Below are 15,743 nucleotides of genomic sequence, written 5' to 3'. Positions count from 1 at the left end.
TCACATAATGACGAAGGGAAAGTATGGATTATTACAGTGGATCACTCAAGATAAGATAAATGGGTGGTAGGAAGTATATGAACAATAACAACAAAACATGTTGGTTTAGGAAGCTGGAAGACTAGTTTGGATGCAATACAAAATTATGGGCTGAAATCCAGTAGTAAGCCTCTAGAGGAAGTCTATTGAATCAATGGAATTTACAGAAATGTTGAATCACCACATTCCCATTGATTCAATGGGCCTGCTCTAGTTGTGACTTACTTCTGGATTTCAGCCATTGTATAGAGCTGCCTCACACAAAGACAAGAGTGTCATGACATCCAGCTTTGAACAGGAGAAGGAAGTACTTCTTCCACCAATGCATGGTTAGTGCAAGATGTAGTGATGCCAACTGATATAACTGTCTTTAAAGAGGGTTTCAGTTAATTCATGGAGAAGGTTATCCACAGCTGGTAGTCATGATGGATATTTCCCTGTAGGATCCAAGCCAGTATATTGGTGGGAGCAGTACAGGGAGGGCAATGTTGCACAAGGTCAGGCACGTGGGCTAACCATTGGGTTTATCCAGTTGTTCAGAAAAGGAACAAAATACAGGACTTGATAGGCCTCTGGTCTGATTCAGCAGAGTTCTTCTTGTATTCTAGTGTAAATGTCAGGTGACTCACTCCAGGTAGGTATATATACACCTCACTCACTCCCTTTCCCCCTCCCTCTGTGTGTGTGGAGAGAGAGCGAGGGGTATGTATGCACAGATATATCTAGAAGTAGTCCTACTTGATTTAAACTGCTTCATATTTTATATAAGGGATTATGTAACTGAATATTCTTCCATATTTATATGTAGGCACAACAAGTTGTGCGTAAAGGTCAGAGAGAGTTGTAGCTGATTCTCATCTTCTGACTGGCATGCTACCTACAAGGCATTTTATTTAGAAGAATGCATTCAAACATATAGTCTTCTTTATGTAAACTAGAGTGTAACTGAAGAATCAATGGCCACATTTTCAGTTTTTACAAACTAGGTATTCTGGGTGAGGGCAGAAGGAAATGATAAATAATGAAATATTCTGATTATGACAGCCTTAAATATTAGTGCATCCTGCATTCTCTCTTGCCTTTAAGGAGCTGAAAGTATCATTTCAGCTTAACAAATATTCCATGCAAAAGGCCGCCCCGAGTAGACCTTGTCTAGAGGGGCGGGGTATAAGTCTAAATAAAGTAAATTAAAGTAAAGTAAAGCTAGGCAGAGAAGTAATCCTCAACAAAGCAATCCTCTCTATGTCTATTTAGAAGTCCAGTTTTTGGTCAATATGAATTCCTCTAAGTCTTTTACAAGTGACTGTGTATAAGATTACAGTGTGTTTCCACCAAGGGGGTCAATTAACCTTCTTAATTGAGTAGAGGAGAGGTGGACCATTTCTGTTACAACTGTTGAGAACTGTATTCTCATAACATCGTCAGAGTAAGGAGATATTGGTCAGCAGAGATACTTATGACAATATGACACTGAGAGAGTAAAACCAACAACTTAGTCTGAGAATAAGCATTCCTTTGGCAGCATAACATGATATGATGCAACACACAGCATAGAAAAAAGTGATCTGACTTACAGCAGATAAAGTCATTCATTTTACACATGACTTATGTACAGTTCTGTGACCAATCAGAAAATACATTACTTCATTTTCTGTTACACAAAGTTTCATCATGTACCACAGCTGTACAACATTAAGTCTTAATCCTTGATACCCACACCTGAATACTATCAGTACAGTGACTCAGGTAAAATCAGCCATTTTACATTTAACTATACAACATTAATATTTGATACATTTTCATATCAAAATCTCAACACCAACACCAGACAGAGCAAGTGAGTAAGTGAGCTGGCCGTGGAAGCACTTCTTAGGCTGTGTTGTGGTCTGTATGGACAGTCACTTTGGAATATTCTTGCTGTAGTAGCTTGCTGCTACTCTCAGGCTTCAAAAATTCACATGGAAGGAAGAGTCCCCATTGTGTTCATTGGCAATAGGTCCTCTAATAAAATGCTCTGTATAGAAGAAGAGCTTTTATGATGCCACAGCTTTATTCTCCTACAACATTGCACTAATTCCCTGAGCATGGTCTCTTCTTCCTGACAGTGAGAGACAGTCCGTGGTTTTGGACACTGCAGCAGGAAAGGTGCTGTCAGGACAAAATTTGGGAGACAAATCCTGGCCTTCATCTGCAGAATGACCTTGAAGACCCCCATGCTAAGCTAGCAGAGATGCTAGCTTAGCATGTTTATTTTTAAAGTTACATTCATTACCATCTAAAGGGGGAAATGAAAGGTTCTAAAATTACCTACCTACAGCACTGCTGTATATAAGGAAGAATCATTAGCAAAAATATTTGTATATCTTCTGCTTCCACATAGCCAGAGAATATCTCAATGAAACATACAACTGGGGGGAGGGATTGGGGGATGGGGTTGGGGATGAAGATGAGCCCTCAACCTAAATGTGCATTTGTCTGTCTATCTGTCTATCTATCTATTTTACAGACACTTCCTTGATTTTCAGTGGAAGAGACTGCCAGTGGAAATCAAACTAAACTAATTTTCTTCCAAAAGCAACTCTAAACCAGACCCAGCACAGTTGCACTTCTCATTCAGCAAGAAACCTACTCAGTTTTTTTTGTTTTTGTTTTTGCTGGCTACCCCAGCTAAGATTGCAGCCCCAGAGAATATGACACCTTATCATTTCTTCAGAACTTCCCATTTTAAATGAGTTTTATTTATTTCAGAAAATCATTCTGAAACACATCTAACCTCGATTTTGTTAGCTTAGTGTGCAGCACCACATGCTAACTGCCAATAAGTTGGAGGATACTTTAAGCTCATTTCCCCCCCCCCCCCAGAAAGGTCCAGTATATCATAGTCCTTTAGAAAAAGTACTTGAATTAAATATTATATTCTTTGGGGAGTTTTTTTTTCCCTCCTCCTCCTCCTAGGTAACTCCTCAGTTTGGCTTCCATTGATTCCCACCAACAACAAAGCCTAGTGCACCAGTACAGATTAACCTCCAGTCTTGGCAACACAAATTGTAATCGTTTTCTACTGTTATTTTGTGCCTACCGAAGAAGATGTTTGTGTTTGTACTTGGTTGGAGGTGAAGTGAAGCAACTACTGGGTTTTATATTTTCAAAATCTGGGGAATCAGCCTTGGTGGCTCCTAATAATTTTGGGAGCATCCTGGAACCTCATGACAGCCTAACCCATTTAGCTGCATGCTATCTATCCTTCACTTCATCTGAAGATTCTGACCATGAAGACTTCATAACTTCAAATCACTCGCACTCCCCACTTCTCTTTTTGTAACATTTTGCCTGATAGAAAGATCTGGACAACCCAAAGACTTGCTCCGAGGTCTCTGTATCTTGCATTGTCTTGTCAAGCTGTTGGCTGGGGCTGGCCATGACTCACTCAGAGCTTCTAGGTAGAAGCCAGAGTTCATTGGAAGTTCCACCAGAACAAGAGGGGATTCCAATGTTTACTTATACCGAGAACTGGTGGAAAGGAACTGCTTAAGAAGCTGGCAGGATTTACAAAGTTGTCCTGAAAGCACTCTATCTGGAAGAAAATATGTGCTTTTTGGAAGACTAAGATCCAGTCTACTTTGGCTGTCATTAAGCTTTTGCAGCCAAGTGCCTAAGCGGATGTTTAATTTCAGCAAGAACATCTCTGGTATTTATAATGAAAGACGCCATCTTCACGCTCTCACTTCAAAGTAAGTTTCGTAGGAGGGATTTACCGGAAGGTCACCTTTCCCAGACATCTGAAGGAGGAGAGCAAGACGTTCTGGTGGCACCTGAGATGGTTAAAACTGGTCCATTGATGCTGAGATATTTAGAAGATATCCTGCTTTGCGACATGTCATAGCAATGGCCTTGTATTGAGACAAGATTATAAAACTAGTGATTTATCCAATGGAAATCTCATTAAGTTAAAAATAAGTCTAAACTGTTTTCTTTCTTGCTGTCTGTCTGTCTGTCTGTCTGTCTAATTCAGAGAAAGGGCCTTCGTTCTCCAAAACGTCTGTAGAAGCAACTTTTAATAGCCTCACTTCTGTTCGCTTAGGGAAGTAGTCGCTTTTTACATGGAAAGCGCTCGACGCTTACATTTTAAGGCGTCGGTGGGAGGTGGGGGGTTGCTGTTGGGGAGGGAGAGAAGGGACATCGTGATGAGATCCTTGCGAGATGTGTCTCCTTGCCTCCTCAATCCAGTTGAGGACGCAGGAAGGCGCAGCCGGCTTGGGAGGTGCCACCATTGGCGCTGATTTTGGCACCGCTTGATTGACAAAGCCTACACACACACACACACGCTTTCTCCTCGCCCCCCCCCCCTTCTATAGAGTGTTATCAGTCAGATTGTGTGGGATCAGAAGCTATTGGAAACACGTCCTTGTGTAGCCGGCTGGGAAGAAAATCGAAAGCATTCGGGAGACGCCCGGGGGGCAGGCTGCCCATGAAGGAAAAACAAGCACGCCAGAAAGTCCTTCTGGCCGCCCAAGCGCCTTATATATCCTCGCTGTCCTTCCTATAATTACATATGTGTGTATGTATGTACAGTATATATAATTCAGTCAAGTGAAAGAGTAGGTAGGGGCTGAGCTGACAGAGACGAGAGAAAAGGAAGCGTTCCAGCGGCTCCCTCCCAAATCCAGCCGGAAAAAAGAGTTTTCAATAGAAAACTTTCGTTCCTAGCTCCATCTGGTGCGGGGGGGTGTCGGGGGGAGCTGAATTAACAGGTAGGTTTAAAGCGAAGCAGGATCTCGATCCAGGGGGAGACGGCGGAGAAAGACAAAAAGGATTTGCAATGCAGGGCGGAAAGTCAGCGGCCCTTCCCAAAACGCAGTCAACCCCGCAACGGCAAATAAATAAATAAATAAATAAATAAATAAATACATAAATAAATAAATAAATAAATAACCCTAGGCCTCCATCCTTTAAATCTCAGGTTGCCATATCGATTTGAACCGCTTAGTTCTAGCGTAAAACCAATGGCAATGTTCAGCAGTTCTAGACTAGGCAAAGGAACCATCGCCTTGAGCGAGTGCAGAGCGAGACATTCCATGGAAATCGACGGGGTCCTTGCGACGTCCTTATGTAAGCCTTAGGTGAAGTCAGAACCCAGAAAAGCTACTTCCAAGTAAAGCTTGTAAGTCTGATCGGAGCCCCGTGTAAAGGCTTAAATTCAAATTTGCCGGCATAACTGAGGCGGAGATCGGGTTATAATATAACGCAAAACTTTCCCCGAGAGCGTGAGCCAAGTTCCATTTAATTCGGCTGCAAAATTTCAGTTTCTTTTCCTGCCTTCCAGTTGCACGTTTAAACACCGGCGACAGTACATGGGAGGTTTGATCATTTTAGCTGGGAGAACCGCGTCTCTATGTGGACAAGAGAGTGGGAGGTATTCCTTCTTCCCGATCGAGCGTCTGGTCACACTAGCAAACAAACATAGTAACGTACGTCGAAAGAGGAGCGTACACTAGGACCAAAAGCCCACCTTTCACCCTAAGATGCGCCTCAGATAAAATGTTGAGGGTGGAGGAGATAAGAAGATCTGGAAATCCGTCTTCCTTCTTGTAAGAAAGTGAACGGCAGGCCCTGTGTGAAAGAAGACAGTAAGTAGATCGTATTACTATGTTGTTCTAAAACGCAGGGATCTCCCCTTAGATCAGTCAGGATTCGCCTTGCAGCACAGATTCGGCTCGCCAAGCAATGGCTGGGGTTCCAGGTTTCCTCGTCAATTTATTTTAACTCTAAAATATAAAGCAGCTGGTCTCAAGGAGTTAAGTGAGGCCAGAAATTGTTTTCCACGATTGCTGATAATTATACACTGTTATTTTGCGAGTAAGCGGGGTTCTGATGCTTAATATATAAAAGATGCAGGATACAATACTACTATAGTTTAAAGGGGGAGAAGGAGAGGGGAGAAGGAAACAAGGCATATTTGTTTCTGGAAATATATCTATTAAAGAGTTGAAATTCAAGTTTCTTTTGTTTTCTTTCTTTTTTTTATCAGAGCTATTACAGTGAAACTTGAACCTCTGCATGAAATAGATATTTTAAGTGCCACCCCAGTCTAACTAATATTTTGATATACAGTTGTTCTAGCTGCTTTTGTCGCTGTTGCCAGAGTGAGGTAGGGCTGGGAGAGATTAAGAAAACAGCCGTGAAATCACCAGCGTGCCGTGGGGGGGGGGGCCGTGTAAAACCTGAGTAGAGAAAATAACTTTCCATCTCATCACTCAATTATTTTAAATTAATCATTTGCCAGATGTTCTAAAGTAAGTATTCTTTTTTTTAAAAAAAGGGTGAGTATGCTCAAGCTAAAAAGAGCGCGCCCTCCCCACCCCCAGCCTTTGGTTTCGAACGGTCCTCAGAAGGTCTTCATTGCCACCTTTTAAAATTGCCTCTCTTCTTTAGGAAACCAGACACTCCGCCCCACCAGGGACACCCAGATTAATGCAAGATTCTGAGCCCGGCCCCATTCCGACCCAAACAAATGTCCCAGGAAGGAAGGCATGGCATTCCCTTCGCAAGCAACGGACGCAGGACGGCGTGCTCCTTGTCCGCCCGCCCCCCCCCTTCTTGCAAAGGCAAGTTCTTGCCAAACGAGCGCCTTTCCCTCCCGAGCCCTTCGCGTAACCTCTCGGTCCTCCCATCCACCTCCACGGCCCCGTTCGTTTCAGTGGGACTTTCTTCAAAGGAGCGAGTTCGGGGAGCGCAGCCTTCAAACGGTGGCGATCGGGAACCGGGCGCCAGGGAGTCGGGGGGGGGGGGAGAGAGAGAGGAAACCACGCCGAGGACCTGATTGAAAAGTTGCCGCAATTACACTGGCGTGGCAAAAGCTCACCTCTCGCCGAGCCGTAAAGTATAATCAAGGCGCCGGCTTGTACTTGAAGGATGTGAACTCTCAGATGGGCACCTACTTTCTCTGAAGCGGTTTTCTTGCCTACTCAACGAGAGGCTCCCCAATTGAAGCAAAATGATCCTTAGGCACTAATAGGAAGCCGGTGACAAAGTGACCGGCCATTTACGCAGCCACTTTAGACAAAGATATTTAGTTATTCCCGGGTAGCAGGCAAGGGCGCCTTGGGAATTTCTTTCCTTATTTGCTCACTTGCTTCGCCTTCCTCCTCCTCCTCTTTTTTTTTTTTTAAAGCAAAGCCTTAGCCGAGAGAGACGCCAACATATTTACTAAGGGCAATTTACCAAATAGTTATTTGAGGCTCAAAAGGGGGAAAAATTAAAAATCCTACCAGGTTAACTGCCCCCTTGGCTGTCATTTTATTCTGATTCAAAGAATCGCTTTATTAAGTTAGGTACCAACACTCTAGGCCAGGTTGCGGAAGGGGTGGGTTCGCCTCTCTCTCTCTCTCTCTCTCTCTCTCTCTCTCTCTCACACACACACACACACACACACACACACACACACACACACCTCCTGGAACGCACGTTTACTCTCCCCCTCCCTTTCCCTTTTCTCTTTCCTCTCCAACGCATGGATTAACATTTTCTGCCTCCCCCATGAACACCTGCCCCTGTAAAACATTTGGGGAACATGTCGCAGTGGTGGGATCCACAAGTGCCTTAAGCCAATGCTCTCGTTTTGTTGACTATGGTTAGCTCGGCCGGGTTTGGTTTCCGTTTTTCTCCTTGTAAAGGGTGGGGCCCACGCCCACTAAGCTCCCTTGTGGGGGGAAGGGCAGGATTCGTCATCGACTTCAGCTGGGTGTGTGGGGTCGTGAGTCTCCTCAAGAGTCTCTTCCCTCCGATCTTCTCAGCCAGCGTATATGGATCGGGGCTGCTTGACAGCCTCCGTCACAGGGGCAGGCGCCGCATCTCGGCGGCTCTCTATTTCTCTTGACACCGAGGTGGCCGCAATTTAGACTGAGCGGAATATTAGGAAATGAAAGACTCAATTCTCCCCCGACAGGGTGACGACCTGGCGGGTCTTTTCCCTCCACAACATCTCTGATTCATAAATAACGCGCGGAGCCGCTTTTAAGCCGTCGACGTGGGCCGGGGGAGCGCGTGACAGGGCTCCTATTGGAAAACAGCAAACGGGCTCTTCGCGCTAATGTGTTTTTCCAGCAGCCCCATCATCCTCCTACAATTGCCGGCGCCGATGTCTCTTCCCCAAAGTTCCTCGCTCCCATCTGCCTGTCGAGCAAGGAGCAAGGCAAACCGCCCGAGGGGGGCCGATGGCCTATGTAGGGAGAATGGATGGTTGGCAAAGCGCACGGGAGAGAGGGTGGGCGGCGGGATGCGCTGCGGGGGGGGGGGGGCTCGGACACGGACCCCTTCCTATAGTCTCCCCCTCCTAGAGCTAATGGCTCCGCCGCAGCCCCGCGAAAGCGCGCCTGGAGTTTGCGCTAGACAACGCGCCTCCCTTCGCCTCCCTCGCCCAGCCAGTCCTCCCGTGCCCGGCAAGCTCCCGACTTTCTGCCAACTTGGCGATGGTGTGAACGCTCCCTCCCGGCCTTCACCTGGGCAGAGGCTGCGCTTGTGCTTCTTTTCCTGCTCCCTAAAGGGAGGGGGGGCGGGCGGTCTGCGGGGGGGGGGGACGCGCGGGAGGGGGGGCGGGCGGGCGAGCGGGGAGGTTGGGCGGGAGGGCGAAGGTTTGGTACAATCCTGTTCTTCAGCCCTGACCTTCCTCGTTCAGACTGAGGTAGGAGGAGGACCGGTAGGCGGAAGAGTGGCGGCGGCGGGGGGGGGAGGAGAGGGTGTAGTCCGTGTGTGTCCTTGGTTGGGGGGAGAGACTTCGAATTTGGAACCGCAGGAGGGGAGGCAGGGTCTGGGGAGGGGGTGGGGGAGGTGTGCGAAAGAGGAATAAAGCCCCCCCTCCACCTTAGAGCCTCCGTTCTTCCTCTCCCCGGCCGTAGGGTTAGATTCCCCCGCCCCCTGCCAAAAAATAAATAAATACATAAAATTGATTGAGGCAAGGGAAGGAGAGCAGGGATTTATTTATTTATTTTTTTGGGGGGGGGGGACCCGAGCCTTATATATATTTACATATAGACAAGTATATATCTGTGTATACTTAAAAGGGGGGGAGGGAAAGAAAGAACGAAAGAAAGAAAGAAATGCTGGGAAGTAAAACTTTAAAAAGAGGTGTTTACCTTGTCATCAGCATGTACGCTAATTATCTCGGGCAAGATGTGGGGTTCTATTGTCTTGTCGCTTTAGTGCCTATGCCCCGCCTCTGGTGTCAGCCTAAAACCGGGCGTCTGGCTAAAACAAACGAAAGGCAGCGCTGAGCCTCCACTCAATCCAATTAAGGCGGACTCGGTCCACTCGGTTACGTGTTCATCCAACAAGATCGGCGTGGAGGCAACACACCAGAATATTTGGCAAAAAAAAAAAAAAAAGAGGAGTGAGTGCGTGTGTGTGTGTGTGTGTGTGAGAGAGAGAGAGAGAGACAGGAGAGAGAGAGAGATTTGCCTCCCCTTTCCCTTTTTTTCCCTCCTCTCCCCCCAGCCGCCGAATCATGTCGATGAGCCCAAAGCATACGACTCCTTTCTCAGTGTCTGACATCTTGAGCCCCTTGGAGGAAAGCTACAAGAAAGTGGCCATGGAGGGGAGTAACCTGGGGGCGCCGCTGGCAGCCGCGTACAGGCAGTCTCAGGTGGCGCAGCCGACCATGCAGCAGCACCCCATGGGCCACAACGGGACGGTCACCGCCGCCTACCACATGACAGCCGCCGGCGTCCCCCAGCTCTCGCACACCGCCATGGGGGGCTACTGCAACGGCAACATGGGTGACCTCCCTCCTTACCAGGACACCATGAGGAACAGCGCTTCCGCCACCGGCTGGTACGGGGCCAACCCGGATCCCCGCTTCTCCACAAGTAAGTGGCTCGGGAACCGTACTTTCTCCGCCTTACCTGTCTTGGGCGGCAGGAAGCCCTCGCGAACTTCCAGGCAGGCGAAGGAGTAGAGGGTAGCGGTTAGACTGGAGATCGCCGAGGTGGGGTTTATTTTACCAATTGGTTACCTGAAGTTGATCCGGACACCCTGTCCCCCCACACCCCGCGCCCTTTCCCACGCTTGTCTTTTTCTCTCTCCCACCTCCCTTTTCTTCTCTTCAAAAATAAGCTGTTTCTCATCTTCTCCTGGACTCCGTCATGATTTTAGCCGGAGGCGGGAATGGACAAGCCCTACGTCCCTATCGCCAAACTTTGCAGTTAACCTCATTCAGAGAGAGAACGGAGAAGGGCTTTCTTAGATAAAACCGGGGTGGCAAAGTCCGTAAGGAAAGAAGAGGACAGCTTGGGAGAAGAAGGGAAAGATGGGAGGGGGAGCCTGGATGAGAAATACTCTATATGCGCGTGAGAACCGTTCTCAAAAACATTTGGGCCCTAAAGAAATTGTTCAAATAAAGCCGAGGCTATAGAGTATGTCAAGAGTATAGGATTTCGGCGTTAACGTTGTTTTTAAATGCATGCATGCATGCATTTCGACAAGATGTGGGTCTCTAAACTGCATCTACTCCCTCCAATGTGAATTCGTGTTCTGGAAGATGTCGAGCAGAATTCATAATTACGGGATATATATATTGTTGTATTATTTTTAAAATGGAAGAGAAACACGCGTAATAATTTGTCAGCTGTAAAGTAGAGACATTAAAGATTGTTTTGAAAGTGGAGTTTGTTAATTTTAAAGAATGCTATCTGTATACATGTTATGTATACATTTGTGTAGGTAACAACTGGTCTTTACAACTGGTGCATTTTAACAGTAAAATGTTCTCTCTTTTGTCACATTTCGCTGCCCCGCCTCCCGCTTCTTTCTCGGTAACTTCTTTAGCAGGGGCCCTTGCTAGCGGGGTTCTTCAGGCCCTGAGAACTGAAGGGGGGAGCTGCAGAAAAAGAAGCCTTTCTCATTTACAGATCCAAACTCCACAAAATGATTGCTCAATTTCAAATTTTTTATTTCGAGAAGGCTTCCTGCAGCTTGGTTGTCCTTTTTTTCCAGGAGACGCTTGAGATTTTGAACGGCAATTTACAATTTTAGCATTGGGGATTTTAAAAGAGAAAAAGGACGAGGGTGGCGGTGAAGGGGAACTCTGGACAATCGCTTCCTTTCTTCCTGATCTGGATCCAGAAATCACCCTCTCCCTCGGTCACTCAAGTCTCTCTCTCTCTCTCCCTCTCTCCCTCCCTCTCTCCCGCTCTGCTCGCTTGCAGTCTCACGCTTCATGGGCCCGTCCTCGGGGATGAACATGGGCGGCATGGGGAGCCTGAGCTCGCTGGGCGACGTGGGCAAGAGTATGGCCCCTCTGCAGAGCACCCCCCGCCGGAAGCGCCGCGTCCTCTTCTCGCAGGCCCAGGTGTACGAGCTGGAGCGGCGCTTCAAGCAGCAGAAGTACCTCTCGGCGCCCGAGCGGGAGCATCTGGCCAGCATGATCCACCTGACGCCCACCCAGGTCAAGATCTGGTTCCAGAACCACCGCTACAAGATGAAGCGGCAGGCCAAGGACAAAGCGGCCCAGCAGCAGATGCAGCAGGAGGGCGCCTCTTGCCAGCAGCAGCAGCAGCAGCAGTCGCCCCGCCGGGTGGCCGTGCCCGTCCTGGTCAAGGATGGCAAGCCGTGCCAAGCGGGCTCCAACACGCCCACGGCGCTCCAGGGCCACCATCAGCAACAGGCGGCGGCGGCGGCGGCCACTGCCATCACCGTGGCCTCCAACGGCGCCAGCCTGGGACAGCATCAGAGCCACCAAGCCAGCAGCGCGGGGCAGTCGCCAGACCTGGGGCAACACGCGGGCAGCAGCCCCTCGTCCCTCCAGAGCCAGGTGTCCGCCCTCTCTCACCTGAACTCCTCCAGCTCTGACTATGGGACGGCCATGTCTTGCTCCACCTTGCTCTATGGGAGGACCTGGTGAGCAGGAGCGCCAGGTTTAGTTTCTCCCCGAGCGCATCCACAGGCGCCCGGCCCGGCCCGACCCGGCCCTGCTCAACCCTTTCCTTCCCTCCCCACTCCCACACCGTCCCTTCCCGACTTCACCCCCGCCTCTCCCATTGTTCTCTCTTTTTTTTTTTTTCATGTTGGTTGCTTTCTCAGAGACAAGGGGAGGGCGGGGGATCCTTGTGACAAACAGACAAACAAATAGAGAGAAAAAGACTGCCAAGGAGTGGACTGGCTCTCGATGAAGGTCCTAAACGTAGATAACTCGCTGGAGAAGTTGGCGGCCCAGGAAAATCCGTTCATAGGACCACGTACCCGCGGCCTGACGTGGAACTCCACTGGACGCTTGTATGTACATTTAAAAAAAAAACCACACACGTTGGGGAGAGGGGGTGGGTTTTTCTCCCTCCCAAACCGTGAGAGTCCTCCCCCCCCCTCCAACACACACGCACGCACGCACGCACAGATCATGCCCCCTCTGAACCTAGACCGTGGAGGGAAGCCCTGAGTTCTAGGATTATTATTTTATTATTCTACCACGGCTTAGCACTCCCTTTCTCCTACACTTACGTTGGATGTGAACCTGTAGCTGTATAACGCTGTCAAGAACGTCGGATAAGCCCACATTTTTTTAGTTGCCTGAATATTTTGTTTATATATCTATGTATTCATCATTTTGCTGAGTTTATATACATATATTCAACAAAATGCTGAATATATATATACATATTTTACACAAACGCACACACCCACGCACACACCAAACAAATCAAAACTTTTTTAAAGGGAAAAAAATCCACTTTTTAAAAATGGATGTTCACAGATCCGTGAAATTCAGTTTGTTCGCTCTTGGTTTTTTTCTTTCTTTTCCCTGTTACTTATGTAGATATATTTGGCTTTAAATATACAGTACTTCCTAAGAAACTTCTAATAAATTATAAAGATCACAGATATATTTCTCACTGCCTTTGGCTCTTTCCCCTTCTTTCCCCTCCCCCAAAGCAAACCGGGACCTGAGAGCGCTGCAAGTTAAGGTTTCTTCCAAAGGGCCGGTGGAATTCTACCGGGGAATGTGGTCCGGCTCTTTAAACCGGAAGTACCATTGGGTCCATGTTTCGTGAAAAGATAGATATACTAGTGATTCCAGTATTCCCGAGGAACTCTCGTGGCATGGAAGGGGATCGTGTCCGAGATAATAAGAAAGGCATGGAGACAAGGAAATCCAAGTGGCGTCCTTCAAAGGCGAAAGACAATATTTGCAGAGCCACTAATCGAAATTCCGAAAGGGACCATCTAAAGACGCTATTAATGGAAGAAAGGGGAAACTAAGGAGGGACGGGACGACAGGGTTAGGGAGGAATAGCAAATCCTTGTTAAGAGCGTTCAGTTTTATTAACTTGTAAAAAAAACCCTCCATTTCTACAAAGGTTTCCTATGTAATTGTATTTTAAGGAAAGTACAATCATCTTATTTATAATCAAAATAAAATGATAGTTTATTGTGCACGACGTGTACCGTGTAGTTTGAATTAACTTTAAAACACAGACGCCCATACAGGAGTTTATTTATTTCAAAGTAGATATGTAGCGCTCTCTCTCCTCCCTGCCCTCTGCGTCCCCTTTCGATGATGGTTCTGCTTCCTGAGAAATTTTGTCTTGGGCCAGATGGATCAGGAGGTCGCTCCGGGCTGTGAGTCGTGGTATCGCTTATTGTCAGTTTAAGTAACTAGTACAAGTCAGAAAGAAACAAGCCGGGGGTGGGGGAATGTCTTCTGAATACGCTGGATTTAGGGTTATGTCAAATCTGTCTACTCTAATGCAAAGCGGGGAGGGAAGACCCAGGCGGGCTCAGATCCAAGTAAGAAGGCTTTCTATTGATTTTACTCAGAGAAGTTGTATGGATACAAAACGGCAAGCCGGCTTGTGCCAAGGGAAGAAGCATGATGGAAAGGCGAAACTTTCTGCTGATTGTGTTGCCAAGAGCCAGTGCGGGTATTTCTGGATAGTGTTGGGCCCAAGGGTGTGTGGATTTTTCTTCCCACCCCACTTTTGTTTTGCTTTGCTTCTAAAATCTGCTTTAGAAGCCCGGCTAGCCCTACGTCTATAATCCTGGCCTGGTCTCGCCACCTCCAGTCACTTGTTGTTGTTGTTGTTGTTGTGGCCATCCTGTTGTTGGAAAAATCGGTTTTCAGAAAGCAAAGCGAGAGGATTTGTATGAAGGGAAAGCCACAAACCATACAGCCTTAAGAAGACGGCCGGAGAAGCCTCATCAGTAGGTCCCACTCACTTTCTGGGGGAGACGACTTAAATAAGGACGACAGTGATCATGAAAATTACCTCCAGATCTTTAGGGAGTGACGGCTTGGTGTTTTAGCAAAGCTGTTAAGTTTCCTCTGTAATATACTGTATATATACCTCTCGTTGACAGAGGAAAAGAGAGAAAGCGAGAGACTTCGGTCAAGTGCTAACAAAACGTTTCCAGCTGTTCTCTTTTGGCTAATACTATTTTCCCCTCCTTCTTTTATAACTGGGCGCTAAAATTAGCACCCGCAGAGCCCAAAAAGGAGCACTCGAGGCTGTCATTTCAGATTCCATCGTGTCTTCTTCTTCTTTTTTTGGCTTATTATTTTAAAAAATATATATATGAAAAGACTGCAATAACCGCGTTGAAGGTCCTGGCAAAAGGGAAACCACTGAGACAGAAGCCGTTGCCCATCATAAATCGATGTAGCTGGAATGGATCCCCCTGAAGTCGGTTCCAGTTTTCCCTTCTTGGTAGAACAGGATTCTAGCATGTGCCCAAATTCGTTTCTGCCTTGAGCTAACTGCGTTGAGTGTCGGGAGGGGAATCAGCGTTTCATCCGGTTTGTTATTGTTGATTTCCTAGAGTAAATGGTTTCCTATAGACAGCAGTGCGTAGGTCAGCCCAGGGAGGTGAGGGGCAGCTATAAATCATCCCTTGAAGGTTTATTATTTTTCTCTTCCCCTCCCCTCCTCGCACCGCCCCCACAGCGCAGCGGCCTTAGAAAAATAACATGGAAACAACTGATGTTTGTCGCAAATAGCCTTAGGGAAATAAATGGATATAGTGTATCTGGACACGCTCATAAACACATATTTGGTGGTGGGAGTAATGACTGTAATGGATTATTATGTACACTGACTTATCTTTCTGCAACTAGATTTAGTTTCGATTAAATAAACTGGCTTCCACTTTGTCTGATGTCGGCTTAGTTTAAAGTCTATTTGCTTATTCCACAGAAAGGTGAAGTCGTCCCTTTATAGACCTCTAGAGTCCAAGCAAACACAATTCAAACTGTATTTACATATCAGCCAGAAGAAGTGCAAACAAAGCCACTCCAACAAAATTATAGTTTCTCTCTCTTTTCCGAAGAAGAAATGATATCATTGCTGTTTAATCAAACTTTCTTTCTAGGGTCCAGCTGGGTGGAAATTTAGGCCAGCCAATTTTTTAAAAAATATTTTTTTAAGGGGAAGAAATGATATTTTAGAAGGTGCTGCTTCTCTCCAAAGACGTTCAGTCTATTTGAACAATTATTTCTTTAACTCTGACATCACAAATACTTTTGATTTAGAAGTGGGTCCCTTTGATTTGAATGGAACTCGTTTTCAGAGAGCTTGGCCTGCGCATTGCAAACTTCAACAAATGAACATAGATAGGCAGATGACAGGCAGACAAGTTTATATGCCCCCATGAAAGGAAGTAGCTGGCCTACTAACATACTTAATGTTTCCTCCCCCCACCCCCAGACATGGAGGTTTCCAGTA

General features: G+C 46.9%; 1 protein-coding gene and 1 long non-coding RNA gene across 2 annotated transcripts; one reads left to right on the top strand and one right to left on the bottom strand.

Moving 5' to 3' along the window:
- Positions 1–641: 641 nt before the first annotated feature.
- Positions 642–9,233, bottom strand: LOC144588910 (uncharacterized). Its single transcript, XR_013544671.1, has 2 exons — positions 9,171–9,233; positions 642–5,649 (listed from the first exon to the last, which is right to left on the bottom strand). It is a non-coding gene; the product is annotated as an uncharacterized LOC144588910 (long non-coding RNA).
- NKX2-1 (NK2 homeobox 1) lies at positions 8,726–15,177 on the top strand. The gene is made up of 2 exons (XM_020801989.3): positions 8,726–9,899; positions 11,238–15,177. The coding sequence occupies exons 1-2, from the start codon at positions 9,539–9,541 to the stop codon at positions 11,930–11,932; spliced, it is 1,056 nt and encodes a 351-aa protein (XP_020657648.1). The 5' UTR covers positions 8,726–9,538; the 3' UTR covers positions 11,933–15,177.
- The last annotated feature ends 566 nt before the right edge of the window (positions 15,178–15,743 follow it).

This window comes from Pogona vitticeps, chromosome 1, assembly GCF_051106095.1.
Source record: "Pogona vitticeps strain Pit_001003342236 chromosome 1, PviZW2.1, whole genome shotgun sequence".
In the NCBI taxonomy this organism is placed as follows: domain Eukaryota; kingdom Metazoa; phylum Chordata; class Lepidosauria; order Squamata; family Agamidae; genus Pogona; species Pogona vitticeps.
Note: the sequence above shows the minus strand (reverse complement) of the source record. Positions and strands in the feature narration are given on the sequence as shown.